This window comes from Rhineura floridana, chromosome 6, assembly GCF_030035675.1.
Source record: "Rhineura floridana isolate rRhiFlo1 chromosome 6, rRhiFlo1.hap2, whole genome shotgun sequence".
NCBI classification, from domain to species: domain Eukaryota; kingdom Metazoa; phylum Chordata; class Lepidosauria; order Squamata; family Rhineuridae; genus Rhineura; species Rhineura floridana.
Window position 1 is genome coordinate 19,919,448 of NC_084485.1, and position 20,155 is coordinate 19,939,602.

Here is a 20,155-nt window from a genome sequence, read left to right on the forward strand (position 1 = left end):
GCTTTAGAAAGCATTGGAAAGTAATCAAGAAATGTACAATGAAAATTATAGGATACAAGAACCTACTAGAACCAACTTTTTTTCTGTGGATTGAAGGTTCAGTGAGATGAGAGCATAGTGAATTAATCTCTTACGTGATAACTTCAGTGAGCTATTACATGCATGAAAATGTCAATAGTTAATGTGAAGACTGGGTCTAGGTGAAATCTGCCGGTATGGTTTGTTGTTGTTGTTGTTGTTATGAAGAAGAAGAAGAAGAAGACACCCATCTTTGAAGGATTCCTTCCTTGCAATGCCTCATCTTTCTTGATAAAGATACAGGGTTGGAATTAGTTAAAATTAACTCCCTTAGATTTCAATAGGAACAACATTAAATCACAGACAAGTTGTCCCATTAATTTTAATGGGACGTAAATTCCACTAACTAAGCCTGCAATCCTATGCCCATTTTACCTGGGAGTCATTAATGTGATTTATTTCTGATTAGGCATACATAGGCTTAACCATTCATATACCTAAGTGCTTCAAATTGGTCTGATTCCTTTTTATAAACCTCAAAGCTGGTGGCCAGCAATTCTTCTTGTATCAAGGACTTCCACATGTGAACGATATGCTATGCAAAGACGTATGCCATTTTTGTTTGAATTGAATCAGTTAATAATATGATAAAAAAATTCTACTGACTCTATACACTGCTCAATATCTTGTAATTATCTACCGAGTCTCTCCCTGGTCACTTCTCTCTCTCTCTCTTCACTAAGATGATTTGGGATTCCCTGCAGCTCATCCTCATCTTGACACTGGGCTGGGTGGAGAGGGTTAAACAATACAGTCAATCACCTCTATTGGAGTAGGGGTAACAGCAAGAGAGGACACTCAGAGTAAGCTTGGGATATGCAAAATAAGGCTGCAAACACACTGGTGGCCAGATCAAAGCATTTCAATTAGCCACACCTGGAAGTGCAATGGGTTGATCTGCCGATCAGTTGTGAAATCTCTTTGAAAGTGATTTTTTAAAAAAATGCACTCAAGTGGATCCCACCCATTTTTACAGGAAAAAGGATCAGGGCTTGACTAGCATTGTGTGCCTGTTTTCAGAAGAGAGAGGTGGAGATGCATTGGAACCGGCAGAACAGTGAGTGTGTTTCTACCCTAAGTGTGGGTTAACTCCAGAATAGGGGTGGTTCTGGGGGACTTGCATTCAATTATTTTGGGAGGCCTGAGCATTTGAGTCTGGGAATCACACAAGCTGACTGGAATCTGCAAGGCTCCACTACATCTGATTTTAAGAAGTGTCAAAGAGTGCCAGGCTGTCAAAGTAGGAAGATGTCCCCCGCCACTTGCAGGCACCTCCCTAACGACAGCATGATCTGTCCATCTGCATTTGTCTGGTGCAAGGATTGGCTATGATTTTCAGTGCTGCCCTTTCATCTTGGGAAGCCCCGACCCACCCCTTTAGAATTCAGAATCATGACTTGTGTTTGTAATGACTGGCTGCCAATTAGCTACTGGGCTAAGTTCCAGTGCTGGTTCTGGTGTATTAAGCCCTATACAGCTTGGGACTAGGATACCTGAAAGATCTTCTCATCCCTTATATAATCAGTTGATCACTGCACTCTGCAGGTGAGGGCCTCCTGCAGATATCTTCTTATCAGGAGTTCCATTCCACACAATATAGGAATCAGGCCTTTAGTGTAGTGGCACCAACCCTTTGGCATTCCCTCCGCTTAAATATTAGACAGATGCTGTCTCTGTTGTCTTTTTGGAACCTACTGAAGACTTTCTTTTTCCAACAAGCTTTTCAAGTAGAGATCCTTCCCAGTCTGCATGTGTAGTGGAAGTGTTTCAAAGACATTTTAAAACTGTTTTTATTATTTTATCGCTTTTTGTTTGCTGTCCTGGTCCCCTTTGTGAGGAAGAGTGGGATATAAATAGAAAAAATAAATAATGACCAGTACATTTGGACTGGTTCAACTGAACATACAGGCTTCTCAACAGTAAATCATGCAAACTTGGTGGGGTGTAGGATAATTATTTCCTTAAAGGAAACACACATATATTTTGGTCTTTATTTAGTACTTGTACACAAGGCACATTTTCCTCCGCCCCTGCCTCCCCCCCCCCAAATCCCCATCATTTCTTAGCAGTATTGCCCTTTGAGCACTCATTTTCCATCTATAGACTTGGCCCACATGTTACCAGCTGATAAGAAACAAGGGACCTCATATTATTAAATACTACAGTGTGTTTAAGGATATGGCTGAAGAGGTGGTTTTATATTTCCTTTAGAAGAAATCCATCATCTGTGTCACAGAGACTCCCAAATTAACTTCATGGAGGATAAAACAATTAATGGCTACTAGTTAAGTTCTACCTCCACTATCGGAAGCAGTATGCCTCCGAATACCAATGGCTAGGAATTGGAAGTGGGGAGAATGCTGTTGTGCTATTAATAAACATTGGCACCTCCTGGAGGATATTCCACGCTGTAAGAACTATCCCATGTTTGCCTACAAATGTGCACCTAATCTAAGGGACTTGTTAGTACGTTCGAGACTAAAAACACCAAGGTTGCTTAGCAGCACTATAGACAACTGCAACATTGTAGGTCAATTCCTATGTGGCAGGTGTAGTGTTTATTCCAACTGCAACAAAATCAAATCATTTATCAACGCCAGAGAGCAGAGGGTGTATCATATCAAAGATTTATTCACATGCAATACTAAGGGATTGTATATACTGTGCATTGTCTATGCCCACTTTTGTATGCTGGTATGACTACAAGGAAAATTAAAATACGCATTTGTGAACATAAAAGTTGTATTAGAACTAAGAAAGTATGTGCCCCATTACATATAAATAAAACACTTTTCGGTATTCAAACATTATGAGAAATCTCTTCAGTTTTGGTGTGTGGAAAAAATGTAAACTTCAGGGAAAGAATTGTGCAGTTAAGAAGGAGAGAAATATTTTTGATATATAAGTTAGATAATGCCAAATGGTTTAAATGAAGAATTAGATTAGATGCCTATTAAGTAGAACTATATTCACTAATACTCAAAAAACCTTGTGGTCTAAGAACGTACCTATAGCCCACACATATTTCTATCAAACTTTAAAACTCAGCTGTGAGTTTGGCTTTTGGAACACTGACAGTTGGTTCTTACTGAGCATGCCCGACATTATTATTGAGTTCAATGCAAAATTTCTTAAATTAATTAAAAATCAGCAGGCATTTTTTTAACTTTTAAACTACAGAAGATGAAGGTCAGAGTAGGGGGCAAGGTCGGTAATAGGATTACAGGTACTCTGTGAACATGGCTGATTTTTAATGAATTTCAACAGATTATGAGAACTCTGACAAAAAAAGTCCAAAAGGGGTCTGGGGAGTTTTTCTCTCTTTTTACACTTTGAACTCTCGATTATCTCTGACTATTGTGTGCATTACCATGAAAATTTAGAGGGTTGTTAAGCAAGCGTTTCTGAGTTCAGGACTATAAGTTTTGTAAGGTTTTGTTTTGAAATGAGCTTATGGGAAGCATCAGAATGTCATGGGGGTATTTTCAATTTAACATTGCGGAATGCGAAAAATCCATGCTGACTATAGTATACTGACTATGGTAAAGTATATAGTTTACCCCTACCCCTCCTGCCTGCTCCCATTCCCTTCTGCCCTTCCTCCTCCCATCTCCTGTGGTATTTTGGAGTGTTGATGTACTTCACATATTCACAGAAATAGAAACAAAAGAAAATGATTTCCTATAGGAAACTTCACTAAAATTGCAAAGTAAATCAGACATATTTAAAGTGACCGTCTGAACGGTATCAACTGTCTTTATAATGTTGCTTCCTACCTGCTAAAACAAGATCAGCACAGCAAATGTCTTCTTTCTATTATTTGGGCTGATTGCAAGTATTGCCACCACTTACCGTATGCTCAGAGGCACATGTTACCAAATTCTTCCAAGCTACGCAGGAAGTGGATTAGACTGTGAAAGACCAACCCAACTTGTGTTTGCATTTTGATAAATTTGTAGGGCAGTCCAATTTCTCAGACAGGAGGTCAGGTCTCCTGTTCCCCTGGTACATTCACTATAGCTGCCCAATTTCCCTGCTTTTTAAAGTTTGTAAGAAATATCTGTTGGCTATAGGTACGTTCTTAAACTGCAAGGTTTTTTTTTTTGCCCCTTAGTGAATTTTCCACAATTTATTGCTGCATATTTTTCAGAAATGCATAATGTTTTATTAGACCTTGACTTCATGTGCTCATTTATACCTCTCTGCACAGCACATATTTCACACGTGGAACTCCTTCACAAGATGTGGTGCTGGCCACAAGCTTAGGTGGCTTTCAAAAAGAATCAGAACAATTCATAGAGGATAGGCCTACGAAAAGCTGTTATTCGTGATACATAAGGAAAAAACTATACATGACATGGCAGATCCATGATTGAACATAAGAACATAAGAAGAGCCTGCTGGATCAGGCCAGTGGCCCATCTAGTCCAGCATCCTGTTCTCACAGTGGCCAACCAGGTGCCTGGGGGAAGCCCGCAAGCAGGACCCGAGTGCAAGAACACTCTCCCCTCCTGAGGCTTCCGGCAACTGGTTTTCAGAAGCATGCTGCCTCTGACTAGGGTGGCAGAGCACAGCCATCATGGCTAGTAGCCATTGATAGCCCTGTCCTCCATGAATTTGTCTAATCTTCTTTTAAAGCCGTCCAAGCTGGTGGCCATTACTGCATCTTGTGGGAGCAAATTCCATAGTTTAACTATGCGCTGAGTAAAGAAGTACTTCCTTTTGTCTGTCCTGAATCTTCCAACATTCAGCTTCTTTGAATGTCCACGAGTTCTAGTATTATGAGAGAGGGAGAAGAACTTTTCTCTATCCACTTTCTCAATGCCATGGATCTCTTGGTGTATTTTTCTTTGCTTAAAGGCAGCGGTGTGTGTGTGTGTCAAATGGTGCCCAGAGACAAGGGTTTAACTCCCCCTATACTACAATAGCCGACACTACTATTAGCCGCAAAGTGGTGGTAAAATACAGATACCTGTCTCCCCCCCATCAGCATGTAATAGCAGCTTGGAGGGTATGGCTTTGGAAAGCAAAATGGCACAAGCAGAAGGGTTTAAAATCCCCTTCTCCCCCAGTGCTGCTTTTAAGCAAATAAAAACAGCATGTCCATTTTTACCAGAAATAGAACCTCCATGTACAGAAATAGTATATCTCTAAATATCAAATGATGACAACAGGCAATGGGGTAGGGTTGTTGTCTTTACATTCTTTTGACAAGTACTCCAGAACCACCAGGCTGGCCACTGCTGGGAACAGAATATTAGTCTAGGGCTTGAGGTGGACTTTTGGTCTGATCCAGCAGGGTGGTTCTTACTTTCTTATGCTCTTAATTATTGAAATTCATTCTGTGCAACTGAACTGCTTTGAAATCCATGTGGGAAAACGCAGCCTTATTTCAAAACATCTTTCCACCTCAGATGCAAAGTTTGGATGTAGCAAATGTCTCCTTATTTGAAATCTGAGGGAAGGGAGATGAAAGGGCTCTTTTTAAAGGATTTTTAAAAAATAGTAAACATGGATGTGAAGACACCACATGTCTAAACTCTGTCCATATCAGCATTGCTAAGATGGACTCAACTGTAAACTACCAGGACCGGCCTAATAGATTTTGCTGCCTACAGCAAAGGACAAGATTATATTTATTTATAAATTATTAAGATGATACTTCTGCTGAGGAGGAGAGGGCTTTGCTCCCTGACAGCACTACTAGACACTCACACATCACACACTCACAGGGCTGTGTGGCTCAATGGTAGAGCATCAGCTTTGCATGCAGAAGGTCCCAGGTTCATTCCTGCTTGGGGAGGACTCCATCCCTGAAACTCTGGAGAGCTGCTGCCAGTCCGTGTAGACAGTGCTGAGCTAGATGGGCCAATGGTCTGATGCAGTATAAGGCAGCTTCCTAGCCGCTGATCCCGACTCTGTGATTTCCTAAACAAGCGTGGGCCTCTCCTCCCTTGTCCCGCAGTCCTTCAGGCGCCTTCTGGTCCAGCTAAACCCGGACTCAAAAATGCTCTCAGCTCTACTGTTTTCAGACGTTAGCGGGAGGGTATGTGGGATCATGGCAGTGATGGACCCTTCCCTGAACTACTCACGCTTGGAGTGTTGTGTCTATACACACACCTTAGGTGGGTTCAAACCCACCAGCTGTGCGCATGCAGGATCTGTGCGTCTGAACCACTGGAAACCTGAGAACCTTCACGCGTACTTGTCAGAGATGCAGTGTGTAGCCTCTCTCCTTACATCCTCAGCTGAATGAATGGGGATCGTGGCAAGGGTGACCCCCACTCCCCTATGCAGTCAGGTTTTGTGCCATGCCCACACAGCTCCCGGTCCAAACTCTGCATCCGTGCAAAAAGTGCTGTTTCTCTGCCCCTCCCGCTTAGCTGAAGGGTGTTGCCCTGGCACATCCACACTTTGCTTTGATTTTTTTTAGTGGGCGGGCTCTCTTATGCCCCATTACCAGCTCACTCTCTTTCTGCCGCCTGCAAAAGCTGCAGCAGCCACCACCTACTTTGCCTTTCACCCACTCCCCCCCCTCTAATCAGTTTCATATAGGTTGGTGTGCTCTCCTGGCTGGGAGAGACCTGCAATTGACAAGAAACAATGAAACTGATAAATAACCCTCCCCTTTTCCACTAGCAATATCCATACTCTGGAGGGAGTAAACATGTAATATTGGGGCCACAAGGAAACAGCAATACTAAATCTTTCAAGAAGAAAGCTGACTAGTGTGAATGGAAAGCAGCAGATTGGAAGGTAGGGTGTGAACATTGCAAATCTACTGCACTGGCAAAAGCTGCCTCTTTAATAGGAAGTCCTAGGCTATGATCTGAAGGCACATGAGGCCAGCTCCCTGTTGAAGCTAAGCAGGGTCAGGTCTAGCCAGTGCCTGGATGGGAGACTGCCTGGGAACCATATGTAAGCCGCCTTGGATTTCTATCATGAAAAGAAAGGAGGGGTATAAATGAAATAAATAAATGTTCTGCTCCCCTGTGAAGGAGCCCCGAAGGCGGAGGAGAGAGGATTTCCTCCAGCCATAATTTCCCAATGCAGGCACGATCAAGGGAGAAGCTATTCGGTTTATCAAGGGCTTGGCCCGCTCCGGGAAGCCACCCATCTTCCTCCTCCTCCTCTTCAACCCCCTGTCGAGGGTGTCGCCTTAGGGCCGGCCGCCAGCCCGCCTGCTCCTTCCTCCTCCTGTGATTCACACCTTCTTGCACCAAAACTTCTCCTTTCGAAACTGCCGGCACAGATCAGGAACCGGCGTCCGGAGAAGCAACAACAGCCACCGCCTACCCGCCCGTGTTCCGCAAGCAAGAGACTTGGGAGATCGGCCCTTTGCCGCGCGATGATCCTGACCCTGCGTCGCCGCCCGCCGGCCCCCCTCCTCCGCCTCCTCTTGGCGCTGGGGCTCGGCGCTTGCGTCTTCCACTCCGCGGCGTCTGCTGCCGGCCTCCACTTCAAAGAAGGGCAAAGCTGCCACAAGCCGCTAGGGCAGAAACCTCCCGGGCTCAGGTAAGACAGCGACCCCCCCTCGTCTCCCTCTCCCCCCGTCTCCCTCTCTCCCGGTCCCAGCTGGCAGCCCCGTCTCCGCCCCAGACCTGCACCTTGCTGGATCGGGCGTGGGAGGGCTGGATTTGGAGAAGAAGCCGTTGCTGCGTGATTTCAGCCAGCAACGGAGAACAAAAGACACACGCCCGCACCTGAGCACCCACCCCCTCAGCTCTTTGGACTGGTCTGCCTTATGTAAAGAAATACATAAAATGTCTGATGCCTCTGATCTTGCAGGTAGCATATAGCTCCCACATTTGCCTACACATCCTGTACATTTAAAGCACATCCCCCAAAGACTCGTAGAAACTGTTGTTTGTTAAGGGTGCTGCTCTATGGGGGGGTAAACAGCAGTTCCCAGGATTCTTGGGTGTGGCTGCCTTAAATGTGGTTTAAATGTGTGGTGTGCAGTCATGTTGTTGTTACGTGCCTTCAAGTCGATTACGACTTATGGCGACCCTATGAATCAGCGACCTCCAAGAGCATCTATCATGAACCACCCTGTTCAGATCTTGTAAGTTCAGGTCTGCGGCTTCCTTTATGGAATCAATCCATCTCTTGTTTGGCTTTCCTCTTTTTCTACTCCCTTATCTATCTATCTATCTATCTATCTATCTATCTATCTATCTATCTATCTATCTATCTATCTATCTATCTATCTATCTATCTATCTATCTATCTATCTATCTATCTATCTATCTATCTATCTATCTCCTGTCCTTCCTCTCAGCAGGAGCCCAAGGCGGCTCCTTTCTGTTTTTCCCAGGATTATAATCTTTTCTAATGAATCATGTCTTCTCATGATGTGTCCAAAGAATGATAACCTCAGTTTGATCAGTTTAGCTTCTAGTGACAGTTCTGGTTTAATTTGTTCTGACACCCAATTATCTGTCCTTTTTTGCAGTCCATGGTATCCCCAAATCTCCTCCAACAGCACATTTCAAATGAGTTGCAGTCATAGTCACAAGCATATAGTCTTGTGATCCTTCGTGAATTTGACTAATTCCCTTTTTAGGACATCCCACAGTCTCCTGGTTCTGATGACTGTCTGACACTGTAACAAACAGGAAGGTTGCTCAAATGCCAGGCAAGCCACACAAGGCACTTTTGGTGTGCACTGCTTTCCTTTTGGTGGGTCTCTTCTTAAAGCCCTAACCCTTTTTTCCTCCCTTGGGGAATTTTGCAACAACTGCAAAACCTGGGAGGTACATCTAAATTCAATGCTTGTTCACTGTTCCAGGGTTTGGTTCTCTATGCTGATGCTCTCTCAGAGGGAGAAGGCGAAGGGCTGCATTAACCGCTTGCAGCACGATTCACTGCCAGCAGCTATCATGTGACTGCCAGCCAAGCAGAAAGGTTGAGGAAATCATTACAAAGCAGTTAAAGATTTTCCCACACACTTATTCCCAGATAATGGAAAAAATAGTCACTTGCTAGTAACTATAATTGGCTAGTAACCTTGATGGCTATGTTCTACCGCCACTGTCAGAGGCTATCTGCTTCTCAATACCATTTGCTGGAAACTGTAGGAGGGGAGAGGGCTCTTGCCCTTGGGTCCTGCTTGTGGGCTTCCCTTGAGGGCATCTGGTTGGCTACTGAGAGAACAGGATGCTGGCTTAGAAGGGCCACTGGCCTGACCTGCTGTTCCCTTTGTCTCCCATTCCTCAACAGAACTTATCCTCGTCCTCATGAATATTTGAACACCACTCAACTGCCCAAGAGCTGGGACTGGCGAAATATAAATGGAGTCAACTACGTGAGTGCCACTCGCAATCAGCACATCCCACAGTACTGCGGGTCCTGTTGGGCTCACGGCAGCACCAGCGCCCTAGCTGGTATGGAAATGCATGGGGTGGCTGGCATACATCTCTGGCTGTCATTCTTTACCTGTCCCAATGCCCAGTACAGAGAGGGCACTTCCATGTGGCCGTTTCCTGTGAGGCTTTGAGCATGCAAGGTTTGTAGAGCATTGATACAATGTTTCCTCATCAAAATGCCATCCCATATTCCTCCCTGTTTAATCAGGATTCCCCATTTCTGCATTTTATTTCACTTACTGGATTTTCCATGGAACAAATCCAGATTAAATGGGGGTGGGGGGAATATTTTGATGAGGATGACATTGTGTGGACACTGTACAAAACATGCATGCATGAGCAACACAGAGTCCACAATAAACTGCCACATGGAAGCTCCCATATTCTGGCCCTGTTTGCATGTCACAGTAACCCGTAGTTAATGGTTTGCCATGAGTGCTCCCTTCTGAGCTGTTTATCTCCTCCCCATAAGCACATGGAAGGAACAAACAAACTACAATCACTGACAGTGTTAGGTCTCAAGCAGGAATTGTGGTTGGTTTCACTCCAACAAACCACAATGAGTAAGCAAAGATCCATTTCCCCTCCCTCTGCTATTTCTGTGTTGTCATAATTTAGACTAGGCATGGTACCTTCCAGATGTTTTGGAATATAGCTCCTTCAGCACCAGCCAGCACAGCTAATAATCAGGGATAATGAGAGTTGTACTCTTAGAACTACTGGAGGACACCCAAGTTGGAGAGGGGGAGGTGAAACAGAAATTAAGAAAGGGTAATTGAATTGAATATCTTGGAGGATGGCATAACTTAGCTGACTGGAGCCTTGTGGAGAAGCATTTCACACTGCAACGTTTTCTTGCAGGTCCCACTTGTTTTGCCAACCTAAGGCAAAATGTTCTCTGAATGCTGAAGGCCTGGCATATCTTGGGTCCCCAGTATGGTGCCTGTGGGCATCATGGTGCCCTCAGATGCCCCCCTTGATGCCCACATCCCTGCCCCTCCCAATTTTTCTGGGAGGGGCTTTTGAGCACTGCCAGTTTTGTCTTATGCCAAATGGGTATTTTGTTGTACCCATGACAACTTTCTTAGATTTCCAAATGTGCCTCCAGCCCCAAAAGCTTTGGGGACCCCTGTCTCACACCAGTTGCTGGTTGTCATCATCTTTCAGATCGCATCAACATAAAGAGGAAAGGTGCTTGGCCCTCTGCCTACCTCTCAGTTCAGCATGTCATTGACTGTGCCGATGCTGGGACCTGTCATGGCGGAGACCACACAGGGGTGTGGGCATATGCTCATGACCATGGCATTCCAGATGAGACCTGCAACAATTACCAAGCTAAAGATCAAAGTGAGTTCATCTGTCTGTTTGTCTGTCTAATCAATCACATTTTTAACCTGCTTATCAGCCACAATTTAAAGAAGCTTACAATTAAAACCCACACATTAAGTACAATATAACTAGGGGTGTGTTGGTATGGGGTGACAACTGGTGGTGGGGATCCTCTTCTCTTCCCTGGTGAATATTAAGATTCAGGAGAAACTTAAAAACATTCCTGTTCACCCAAGCATTTGAAGGCTGAAATATACTGTTCCCAGAAACCTTAAAACTATTTGTTGTGAGAGTATGTGGGTGTTCTTGGATGTTTTTAAGTGTCCTCAATTTCATGAAATGTTTTTAGATTTTTAAAATATTTTTATTTTAATTGCATTGATTTTACTTTGTTGTTTGCCACCCTGGGCTCCTTTGGGAGGAAGGGTAAGATAGAAATCAAGTGAACCTATGAATACAGTCCAGGTTCCACATCTTTCTCTCCAGAGGGAGAGTGCAGACAGACCTGTGGAAGGACTCTGGCAGAATGATCTTGCTTCATTAGCAATTTATTCTTTCCCTGAAGGTCTGAGATAACACCATTTGTTTATTTATACATGCATAAATATATTTGTTCTGGTCCCTGCCACTCCTCCAGGATGCCCCTTTTTGGGGACCTATGCTGGTGTAAATTCTGTTGGTTCAAGTTATGGCAGCAGAAGGGTGACAGACTTAGGCCAGCTAAGCCAGAAAAGCCCAAAATCCACCGAATCCAAACTCTCTCATTCTGGTGGATCTTTGGTTTGGATCATCATGCCTTTCACACATACCCCTCTCTCATACACACACACACTCAGAAAACAAGGTATGACAAAACTTAATTGTATTGTTTGCAGGCACTGGGTGAAAGGCAATTTTCTGTGTCATTTTCAGAGTGCAAGAAATTTAACCAATGTGGAACTTGTGTTACTTTTGAACAATGTCATGTGATAAAGAATTACGACATGTGGAAAATTGCAGATTATGGGAGTGTCCATGGGCGAGAAAAAATGATGGCTGAAATCTATGCAAATGGACCAATCAGGTACAGAAACACAAATGTTTATGGCAGATTCTAGTTCAGGGGTCACCAACCTTTCTGGACCACTGGGCACATTTTCCAATTTTGAGAGAGTGCTGAGGATTCCAGTCACAAAATGGCTGGCATGAAGGCATGGCATAACACAAAATTATAGAGAGCATAGCCAGTGGTCATTGCTGATTTTCTGCCCCCCTTCCCAGACAACCTCATACTTACCCATAAGTCAGCTATGACCTGCTGGTCCTGATTGTGAAGACGCATCTGTTACAGGCACAAGAACCCTGTTTTACCCAATGCCAATCCTAAACTAAAGTGTAGGCTGTCATCCTGTACCCACTTACCTGGGAGTAAGCCCATTAATAATAATAATAATAATAATAATAATAATAATAATAATAATAAACTTTATTTCTACCCCGCCCTTTTTCCAATAGGACTCAGAGCGGCTTACAACTAAAAACAACACCATTAAAACATACAGAGTATATTATTAAAAAAGAATTAAACTATGAGAAAAATTAAAACCATAAAATATAGGTTAAAAACAGCGGACAATTTAAAATAATAAAATCATATAATGTAATCACCAAATCTATGACACTTAATCCTGATCGTTCTCTATCCCAAATGCCCATTGAAATAAAACAGTCTTTAGTTGTCGCCGGAAAGACGGCAAGGAGGGAGCTGATCGCACCTCACTCGGAAGGGAGTTCCACAGCCTAGGGGTGGCCACCGAAAAGGCCCTATCTCGTGTCCGTGTCATATGTGCTTGCGAAGGTGTGGGGAACACAAGAAGGGCCTCACCTGAAGATCTCAAATCCCGGACAGGTTCATGTAGGGAGATATGATCTGTCAAATAGTCTGGACCTGAGCCGTATAGGGCTTTGTAGGTCAAAACCAGCACTTTGAATTGTGACCAGAAACAAATTGGCAGCCAGTGGAGCTGTTGTAACAGGGGAGTTGTATGGTCCCTGTAACCAGCCCCGGTTAGCACTCTGGCTGCAGCTCTTTGTACCCATTTAAGTTTCTGAACAGTCTTCAAAGGCAGCCCCACGTAGAGCGCGTTACAGTAGTCTAAGCGGGATGTAACCAAGGCATGCATCACCCTAGTCAGATCAGGTAGCTCCAGGAACGGGTGCAGCTGGCACACCAGTTTTAATTGGGCAAATGCGCTCCTGGATACAGCAGCAATCTGGGCCTCCAAATTCAAAGCTGAGTCCAGGAGTACACCCAAACTGCGAACCTGAAACTTCAGGGGAAGTGCGACCCCATCCAGCACCGGTTGAATCCCTATTCCCTGATCTGCCCTCCGACTGACCAGGAGTACCTCTGTTTTGTCAGGATTTAATCTCAACTTGTTTGCCCTCATCCAGTCCATCACTGATGCCAGACACTGGTTTAGGGCCTGTACGGCTTCCTTGGCTTCAGGTGGAAAAGAGAAATAGAGTTGAGTGTCATCAGCATACTGATGGCACTGAACCCCAAAACCCCGGATAACCTCTCCCAGCGGTTTCATGTAGATGTTGAATAACATGGGGGACAAAACTGAATCCTGAGGGACCCCATAGGTCAATGGCCAAGGGGTCGAGCAGGAGTCCCCCAGTACCACCTTCTGGGTTCGGTCCTCCAGGAAGGATTGGAGCCACTGTAACACAGTGCCCCCAAGTCCCATCTTGGCAAGGCGGCCCAGAAGGATACCATGATCGATGGTATCGAAAGCCGCTGGGAGGTCCAGTAGAACCAGCAGAGACACACTCCCCCTGTCCAGTTCTCTGCGTAGGTCATCCACCAAGGCGACCAAAGCCGTCTCTGTCCCATAGCCAGACCTGAAACCAGATTGAAATGGATCCAGATAATCCGTATCATCCAGGAATCTCTGGAGTTGGGCGGCCACCACACGCTCTATTATCTTGCTTAAAAATGGAATATTGGAGACTGGCCGGTAGTTACCTAGTAAAGAGGGATCCAGGGAGGGCTTTTTCAGCAGTGGTCTTATAACTGCCTCCTTTAAGCATGATGGAATTCTGCCTTGTTGTAGAGAGGCATTAACTACTCCCCTGACCCAATCGACCAGTCCCCCTCTGGTACTTCTAATGAGCCAGGAAGGGCAAGGGGCCAGTACACACGTGGTGGCACGCGCCGCTCCAAGGATCTTGTCCACATCCTCGGGTAGAACAAGTTGAAAAGAATCCATTTTAACTGGACAAACAGGTGCCGAAGTTACATCCTCAGAGACTGTATCAATTTTAGTGTCCAAGTCACAGCGAATCTGAGCGACTTTGTCCGCAAAGTGCCGTGCAAATTCTTGACAGCGGTCTGCTGAGTGGTCAGAATTACCCTCACGGGGGCTGGAACTTAAAAGCCCCCTAACCACTCAAAACAGTTCCGCTGGACGGCTCCCAGCAGACGCAATGGAGGCCGAGAAGAAAGATTTCTTCTTAGCCCATACTGCCTCGGAGTAGGCCTTCAAATAGGCTCTAGCCCGAGATCGATCAGCTTCGCTCCGAGTCTTCCGCCAACTTCGCTCTAGTCCCCGTCTGACACGCTTCATCACCACCAGCTCCTTGGAAAACCATGGAGCCGGTTTGGCTCCACTCCAAAAGAGGGGACGCCCAGGAGCGATCGTGTCCACCGCCCTGGTCATTTCTCTATTCCAGAGATCAACCAGGGCTTCGACAGGATCGCCTGCCAAGGTGACAGGAAAATCTCCAAGAGCTATCAGGAAACCATCCGGATCCATCAGCCTCTTGGGACGGACCATTCTAATCGGTCCCCCATCCCTGCAGAGGCTCTGAGTCCCAGTGAGTCTAAACCCGACCAGGTAGTGATCTGTCCATGACAACGGAACCACCGCAAGTTCTTCCACACCAAGATCACCGTCATCCCGACCAACACAGAAAACAAGGTCGAGGGTGTGACCAGCAACATGAGTGGGGCCAGATTCTACTTGGGACAGACCCATGGTTGTCATGGAGGCCATGAAGTCCTGAGCCACTCCCAACAGAGCAGTCTCAGCGTGGATGTTGAAGTCACCCAATACCACAAGCCGAGGGGACTCCAACACCAACCCCGAGACTACCCTGGCTAGCTCAGGTAGGGAGACTGTGGAGCAGCGGGGTGGGCGGTACACCAACAGAATCCCTATTCTGTCCTGGCCACCTAACTTCAAGTACACACACTCAAACCCTGAGAACTGTGGGAGAGGGCACCTGGTCAGGGGGATAGTATCACGATAGACCACTGCGACTCCACCTCCCCGTCCCCCAGGTCTCGGCTGCTGTTGTACTGAAAAACCAGGTGGACAAAGCTGGGAGAGATTAACCCCCCCAGGTTCATCCAACCAGGTTTCCGTAATACAGGCCAGGTCAGCATGCTCATTGAGGACCAAATCCTGAATGAGCATCGATTTTCCATTCACCGACCTGGCATTCACCAGCAGCAGTTTTAACCCAGGGGCACTGTCACCGAGGCCATCCATGTTGTTTGAGCGGGAAGACAGCTTGGGGGTTATCAACAGTCGGTTACACTCTACCCTCCCATGATAGCATGACTGTCTCCCTACTTCGTATCTACCTCTGCCTTCAACAACATTAATGGCAGCCCCTTGGATTCCCTCCTTCACCCCATGGATCCCCTCCTTTGCCCACTTATCCACAAACTTAAATGACCATTTTAAACCAGGGGAGTGTGTCAGAGGCAGTCAGGGAGAAGGAAAGGTATGTGTCAGCTTATTAAATACAAAGAGACTTACCAGTGAAGTAGACAGGTATATCATTGTACTGTAAGTGCCTGAGACTGAATGAGTGCCTGGACATCAGCCTAATGCCTTTGCAAACTTTTCACATTTTGCAGTTGCCGTTTGGGGAGGGGATTCAGAAAGCAGAAGCTCTTTAGGACAGCAGGGATTCCTGTTGCCTAGTGTCCAAACAACTCACTTATCAGTCACAGCTCTGACTTTACTCATTGGCTAAAACCACTGGCAGGGAGGAGCAGCCAGGCTGGTTCATGTTGCAGAAATCACTTAGAAGGCTGTCTGCGTATGTTGCTTCATAACTTCCTTTCTAACTTTCCTTTCACCTCGCTTTGGGCACCACTGAAGGCCTTTGCAAACTTAGGGTTGGTGACCCCTGATCCAGGTAATAATACAGGAAAAGCCACAAATAATTGCAGGTTTTTTTCAAATAACCTTTTCCAGTGATACAAGAAGAAAGAAAAGCTGGATGGCTTTGTTTATCTGGTTTTGTACTCTGCCATGTTCACAGTTACTAAGCCAGTGTCATTTGACAACCAAGAACTTAGATTATAATTCAAAAGAGACCCTACCTGTTGATTTGGTAGGCCTAGGCGTGACTAAATTTGTGTTGCTTATGGGCAGTAAGTGACTAGCTAACAGGTTGGAAATGTTTGTCCTCCCACAAGGGATGGTAGAGGCCATAGCTAACTTCAGTCGGGTGAGGGGAGCAGCTTTGACTTTCCTTATAAGGCCTGTTTGTGTAACTGGCTGAAGCAAAGGGTAAACTTCAAAAAAAGGTCTTGGAGATTTTGGTCTCAAGCCTCTGAAGGGGAAGGTTAAAGTAACCTTTGCTTCCTTCTGCAGAAGCCATTTTCTCTCCTTGCTGGTTCTGGCCTTTGATTTTTGTGGCATTCAAAGCTCCTAAAAGTATTTTTTCTTGTTGTTCTTTTAATCTTTAAACAGCTGCGGGATCATGGCCACTCCTAAGCTGGACGAATACACTGGAGGCCTTTATGCAGAATACAAACTCATGCCTGTAATAAACCACATAGTCTCTGTTGCTGGCTGGGGTGTAGAAAATGGAACTGAGTACTGGATTGTTCGGAACTCTTGGGGAGAACCATGGGTAAGAAGGACAGAGAAGTCACAAATGAGATTTCATGTTTCTTTTTTATTTTAAAAGATTTTTAGCTGGGTGGGTATATTCCACTGCAGAGTATGAAGGTGGACTGTTTCTCCAGATGGTATAAAAGAAAGGGTGGGTCATTGGTCCCCAAAAGGCTTTGCAAAATTTGGGAATCACAGGAGCAGATAACACAGTGGGGACAGTTTGCCCAAGTGATTATATTTTAACATCTTTTCATTGCTACATATCAGGCTCATACAATTTGGGACCACTCGGCCAAATGCAACCACTGCCACCCCAACTTAGCCATTTATTGCACCTGCCAGGGTTTTATAGTCAAAAGCAGGGAGCAAAATTGGAAGATTAATTGATTCCCCCAGGCAGCATTTGGCTTGGTGGGGAACAAGTCATTCTGGCCTGCTCTGGACACCCCAGGTATGACCTGGGTCTCACTCTTGGAAGCACAGCTTCACAGTTGAAAAAATAATGGAAGTGGCTCCTCTCTCTAGAGGAGCTGTTGAAGGAGAGCATACATTCTAATCCAGGTTTGGAGAACCTTTGGCTTACCAGATGTTGCTGAACTACAACTCCCATCACCCCTGGCCATTGGCCATGCTTGCTGGGGCTGATGAGAGTTATAGTTCAGCACCATCTGGAGTGCCAAAGGACTTGCCCCTAATAGAAAGGAGCTCAGCTCTTTGTATTTGGTCATGGCTTTCTGGAAGATCCCAAGAGATGCCCAACTCAGCTGTGCATCTGTACAAAGAACAGCAGGGTGTTTTGCAACTATAAACACAAGGGTTTTGATCCAGAGATCTGCACCAGCTCCTGCATGTGAGGATCTTCTCCTGCATAAAACTGCAGGGTCACTGTTAGCTCAGACATAGTTTTTTTTTGTAAAGACGGAATGTTTGTGTGCAGGCCCATCTTGATGATGTGGCAATGGAACCTTCCAGCAGGCCATTTGGGGGGTTGGATTTTGGGACTCTGGGACCTCTTCCTTATTTCTCCTTCAGAGTGGCTCTCTGCCCTCAAAAAATGCTGATCAAGAGTTGCATTTATGTAGTTTCATACCTTCCCACCACACCAGGAATGGGGAACCCATGGTGGCCTTCCAGATGATGCTAGACCACAGCTCCCATCAATCCTGACTATTAGCCATGATGGCTAGGGCTGATGAAGTCCAGCAACATCTAGAGGGCCACAAATTCTCCAGCCTTGCACTTACATTCTCCTGCATGCTCAGGGGCAGATCCAGGACAATTGCCCTCATTGCCTTAAACTTGGAACACAATCAACCCTGTTTGGGTAAGGATTTTTAGGGTGGTGCCTTAATAGGATAACTTGAGCTGATTACTAATGCAAATAAACATCTTGCAGGGCGAGCGTGGCTGGCTTAGAATTGTGACAAGCGCATATAAAGGAGGAAAAGGAAAACACTACAACCTGGCTGTGGAAGAGGACTGTGCTTATGGAGACCCAATACTTCCTTGACTCTGCAATCCATTGCAGAATCCATTATGTGGACCATTGTTTGCACTCATGCCTTTTAAATGAAAGGGACCTCCCAGCATGATTTTTTCTTCTCATGAAAGGGATAGATAATTATTGGTAAAGCATGCTAATGATGAAAGATTAGCAAAGTCTACTTATTTAGTAACTTTTTCAATTTGAACCTGCATATAACCTCCCCAATGAAGGACCGCTATTGATTACACACAGAGAGAGAGACTGACTGCTTTTATTTTCTGCTGAGAAGCTTTAGTTATGGTGGAATATGTATGGATGCCTTTACAGTGTACATGATGTTTGGGTCCCAATCCAGCTAAAGTTGGTAGGGACTGATTTAAACATAATGCCGGACATGAAAAAAATATATTTAAAAACCTTAGCCGTATAGCATGCTATGCAGCCAGTGCCTTGTTTTAAATCAGATTGCCTCAAATTCTGCAGTTTGAGAGCTCAGGATGGAACATAGTAGAGAAGGGGGCAGAGCCTGTCATGACTTGTTGACTTCAGTGCAGGTTTATTGACCCCCTTCCTATCTGTTTTCAAAATATATATTCTGCTTTATTAGTGTCTGTCTCTCAGTTGCTGTCTCCTACAGAAAGAGAAGGAGGGGTGGTGAATCTGGAAGAACATGCTGGCAAATGTGGATGGTTTAACCCTTAGAGCAGGGGGAGGGAGCCTCAGGCACCAAATGTGGCCCTCTAGCCCCTCTATATGGCCCTTGGGGCTCTTCCCCAGGCCATGCTCCTCACCAGCCTCCTTAAGTGCTTTTGCCTGGCTGAAATGTGCCCTTGAGCTGTGGGGATGCCTCTTGCCTGCCAGGATGGAGGACTGAGAAATGTGCATATGAGGATGTGTTTGGAAACCTCTCCAGTGTACATAACAAGAGTTGCATCTGTTGCTCCGCCTACTTTTGCATCTGGCCCTGCCTACTAATGGCATGTGGCATCCGCTGGAAGGTTGCTATGAGGAAATACAGCCCTCCATCTGAAAAAGGTTCTCCCACCCCTGCTTTAGAGGCAAGGGACAAGGCTGGGAGTGGGCCATGTGCCTGAGATTTAATTCCCTCCCTGGATACCCACAGAATGAATCTAAAATTCTTGATGCTTCAGGTCAGATTCCACAATCTGGCATCCAAGCTTTTGCATGCAGTACAAGTATAGATGCAGCACAACTGTGCATGGAGTGTTAGAGATGCATGGCCCTGGCAAATTGACTCTGACCTAGGGTAATGCTGCACGCACAACAGCTGAGGTTCCTAGTTAAACACAGCCCACTGTATGGGTAAGTTTCTGTTAGGAACCCAGTGTTGCATTTAAATTCAAAGTCCCATTAAAACCAATGGAACACAACTTAAGCCTCAGAGCTTCTTGAGTCATGGCTAACTATGTGAATACAAGTTGGTGTGTTCCTTTTTTTCCCCTGCCAGAAATGAACGTATAACAGCTGGGAGCAGACCAGTTACATGAAAGATAAAAGTAGTCAAAATCCTGTTGTAAGCTGAAACATTTACTATGTGTGAGACATAAGCTTTTACATAAATCTGAAACCTGCTTTTTCCACATTTGGGGATAAGTTCTTCAGAATACTCATGACTGGGGTGGGCAGCTGTGAAAAAGGCAAAGGATCATCAGGAAAGCTATTGAAAATAAAACTGCCTATATCGTAATGCTGTTATGTGAATCTGTGGTGCGGCTACATTTGGAATACTATATATAGTTCTGGTCATCTCTCCTCCAAAAAGATATTGTAGAGCTGGACAAGGTTCAGAACAGGGCAACCAAAATTATCAAGCGGTTGGAGTGACTCCGCTGTGAGGAAAAGTTGCACCATTTCAGGCTTTTTAGAGAAAAGGCAAATCAGAGGTGACATGATTGAAGTGTATAAAATTATGCATGGTGTGGTGAAAGTGGATTGTGAAAAGTTTTTCTCCCTCATAACACCAGGACTTG

General features: G+C 45.2%; 2 protein-coding genes across 3 annotated transcripts in view; one reads left to right on the plus strand and one right to left on the minus strand.

Moving 5' to 3' along the window:
* The window catches only part of TUBB1 (tubulin beta 1 class VI), a 39,812-nt gene that overhangs the window by 16,373 nt on the left and 3,284 nt on the right, over positions 1 to 20,155 (minus strand). The gene's annotated exons all lie outside the window — the stretch shown is intronic.
* CTSZ (cathepsin Z) lies at positions 7,321 to 19,281 on the plus strand. Its single transcript, XM_061631138.1, has 6 exons — positions 7,321 to 7,593; positions 9,301 to 9,464; positions 10,614 to 10,793; positions 11,688 to 11,838; positions 16,532 to 16,694; positions 18,075 to 19,281. Exons 1-6 carry the CDS (start codon positions 7,427 to 7,429, stop codon positions 18,186 to 18,188), a joined length of 939 nt encoding a protein of 312 aa, XP_061487122.1. The 5' UTR covers positions 7,321 to 7,426; the 3' UTR covers positions 18,189 to 19,281.

Coding starts and splice junctions, on each gene's coding strand:
- CTSZ (XM_061631138.1), top strand. CDS start 7,427: ATGATCCTGACCCTGCGTCGCCGCCCGCCGGCCCCCCTCCTCCGCCTC. Junction 7,594..9,300: donor CAGAAACCTCCCGGGCTCAG/GTAAGACAGCGA, acceptor ATTCCTCAACAG/AACTTATCCTCGTCCTCATG. Junction 16,695..18,074: donor ACTCTTGGGGAGAACCATGG/GTAAGAAGGACA, acceptor AACATCTTGCAG/GGCGAGCGTGGCTGGCTTAG.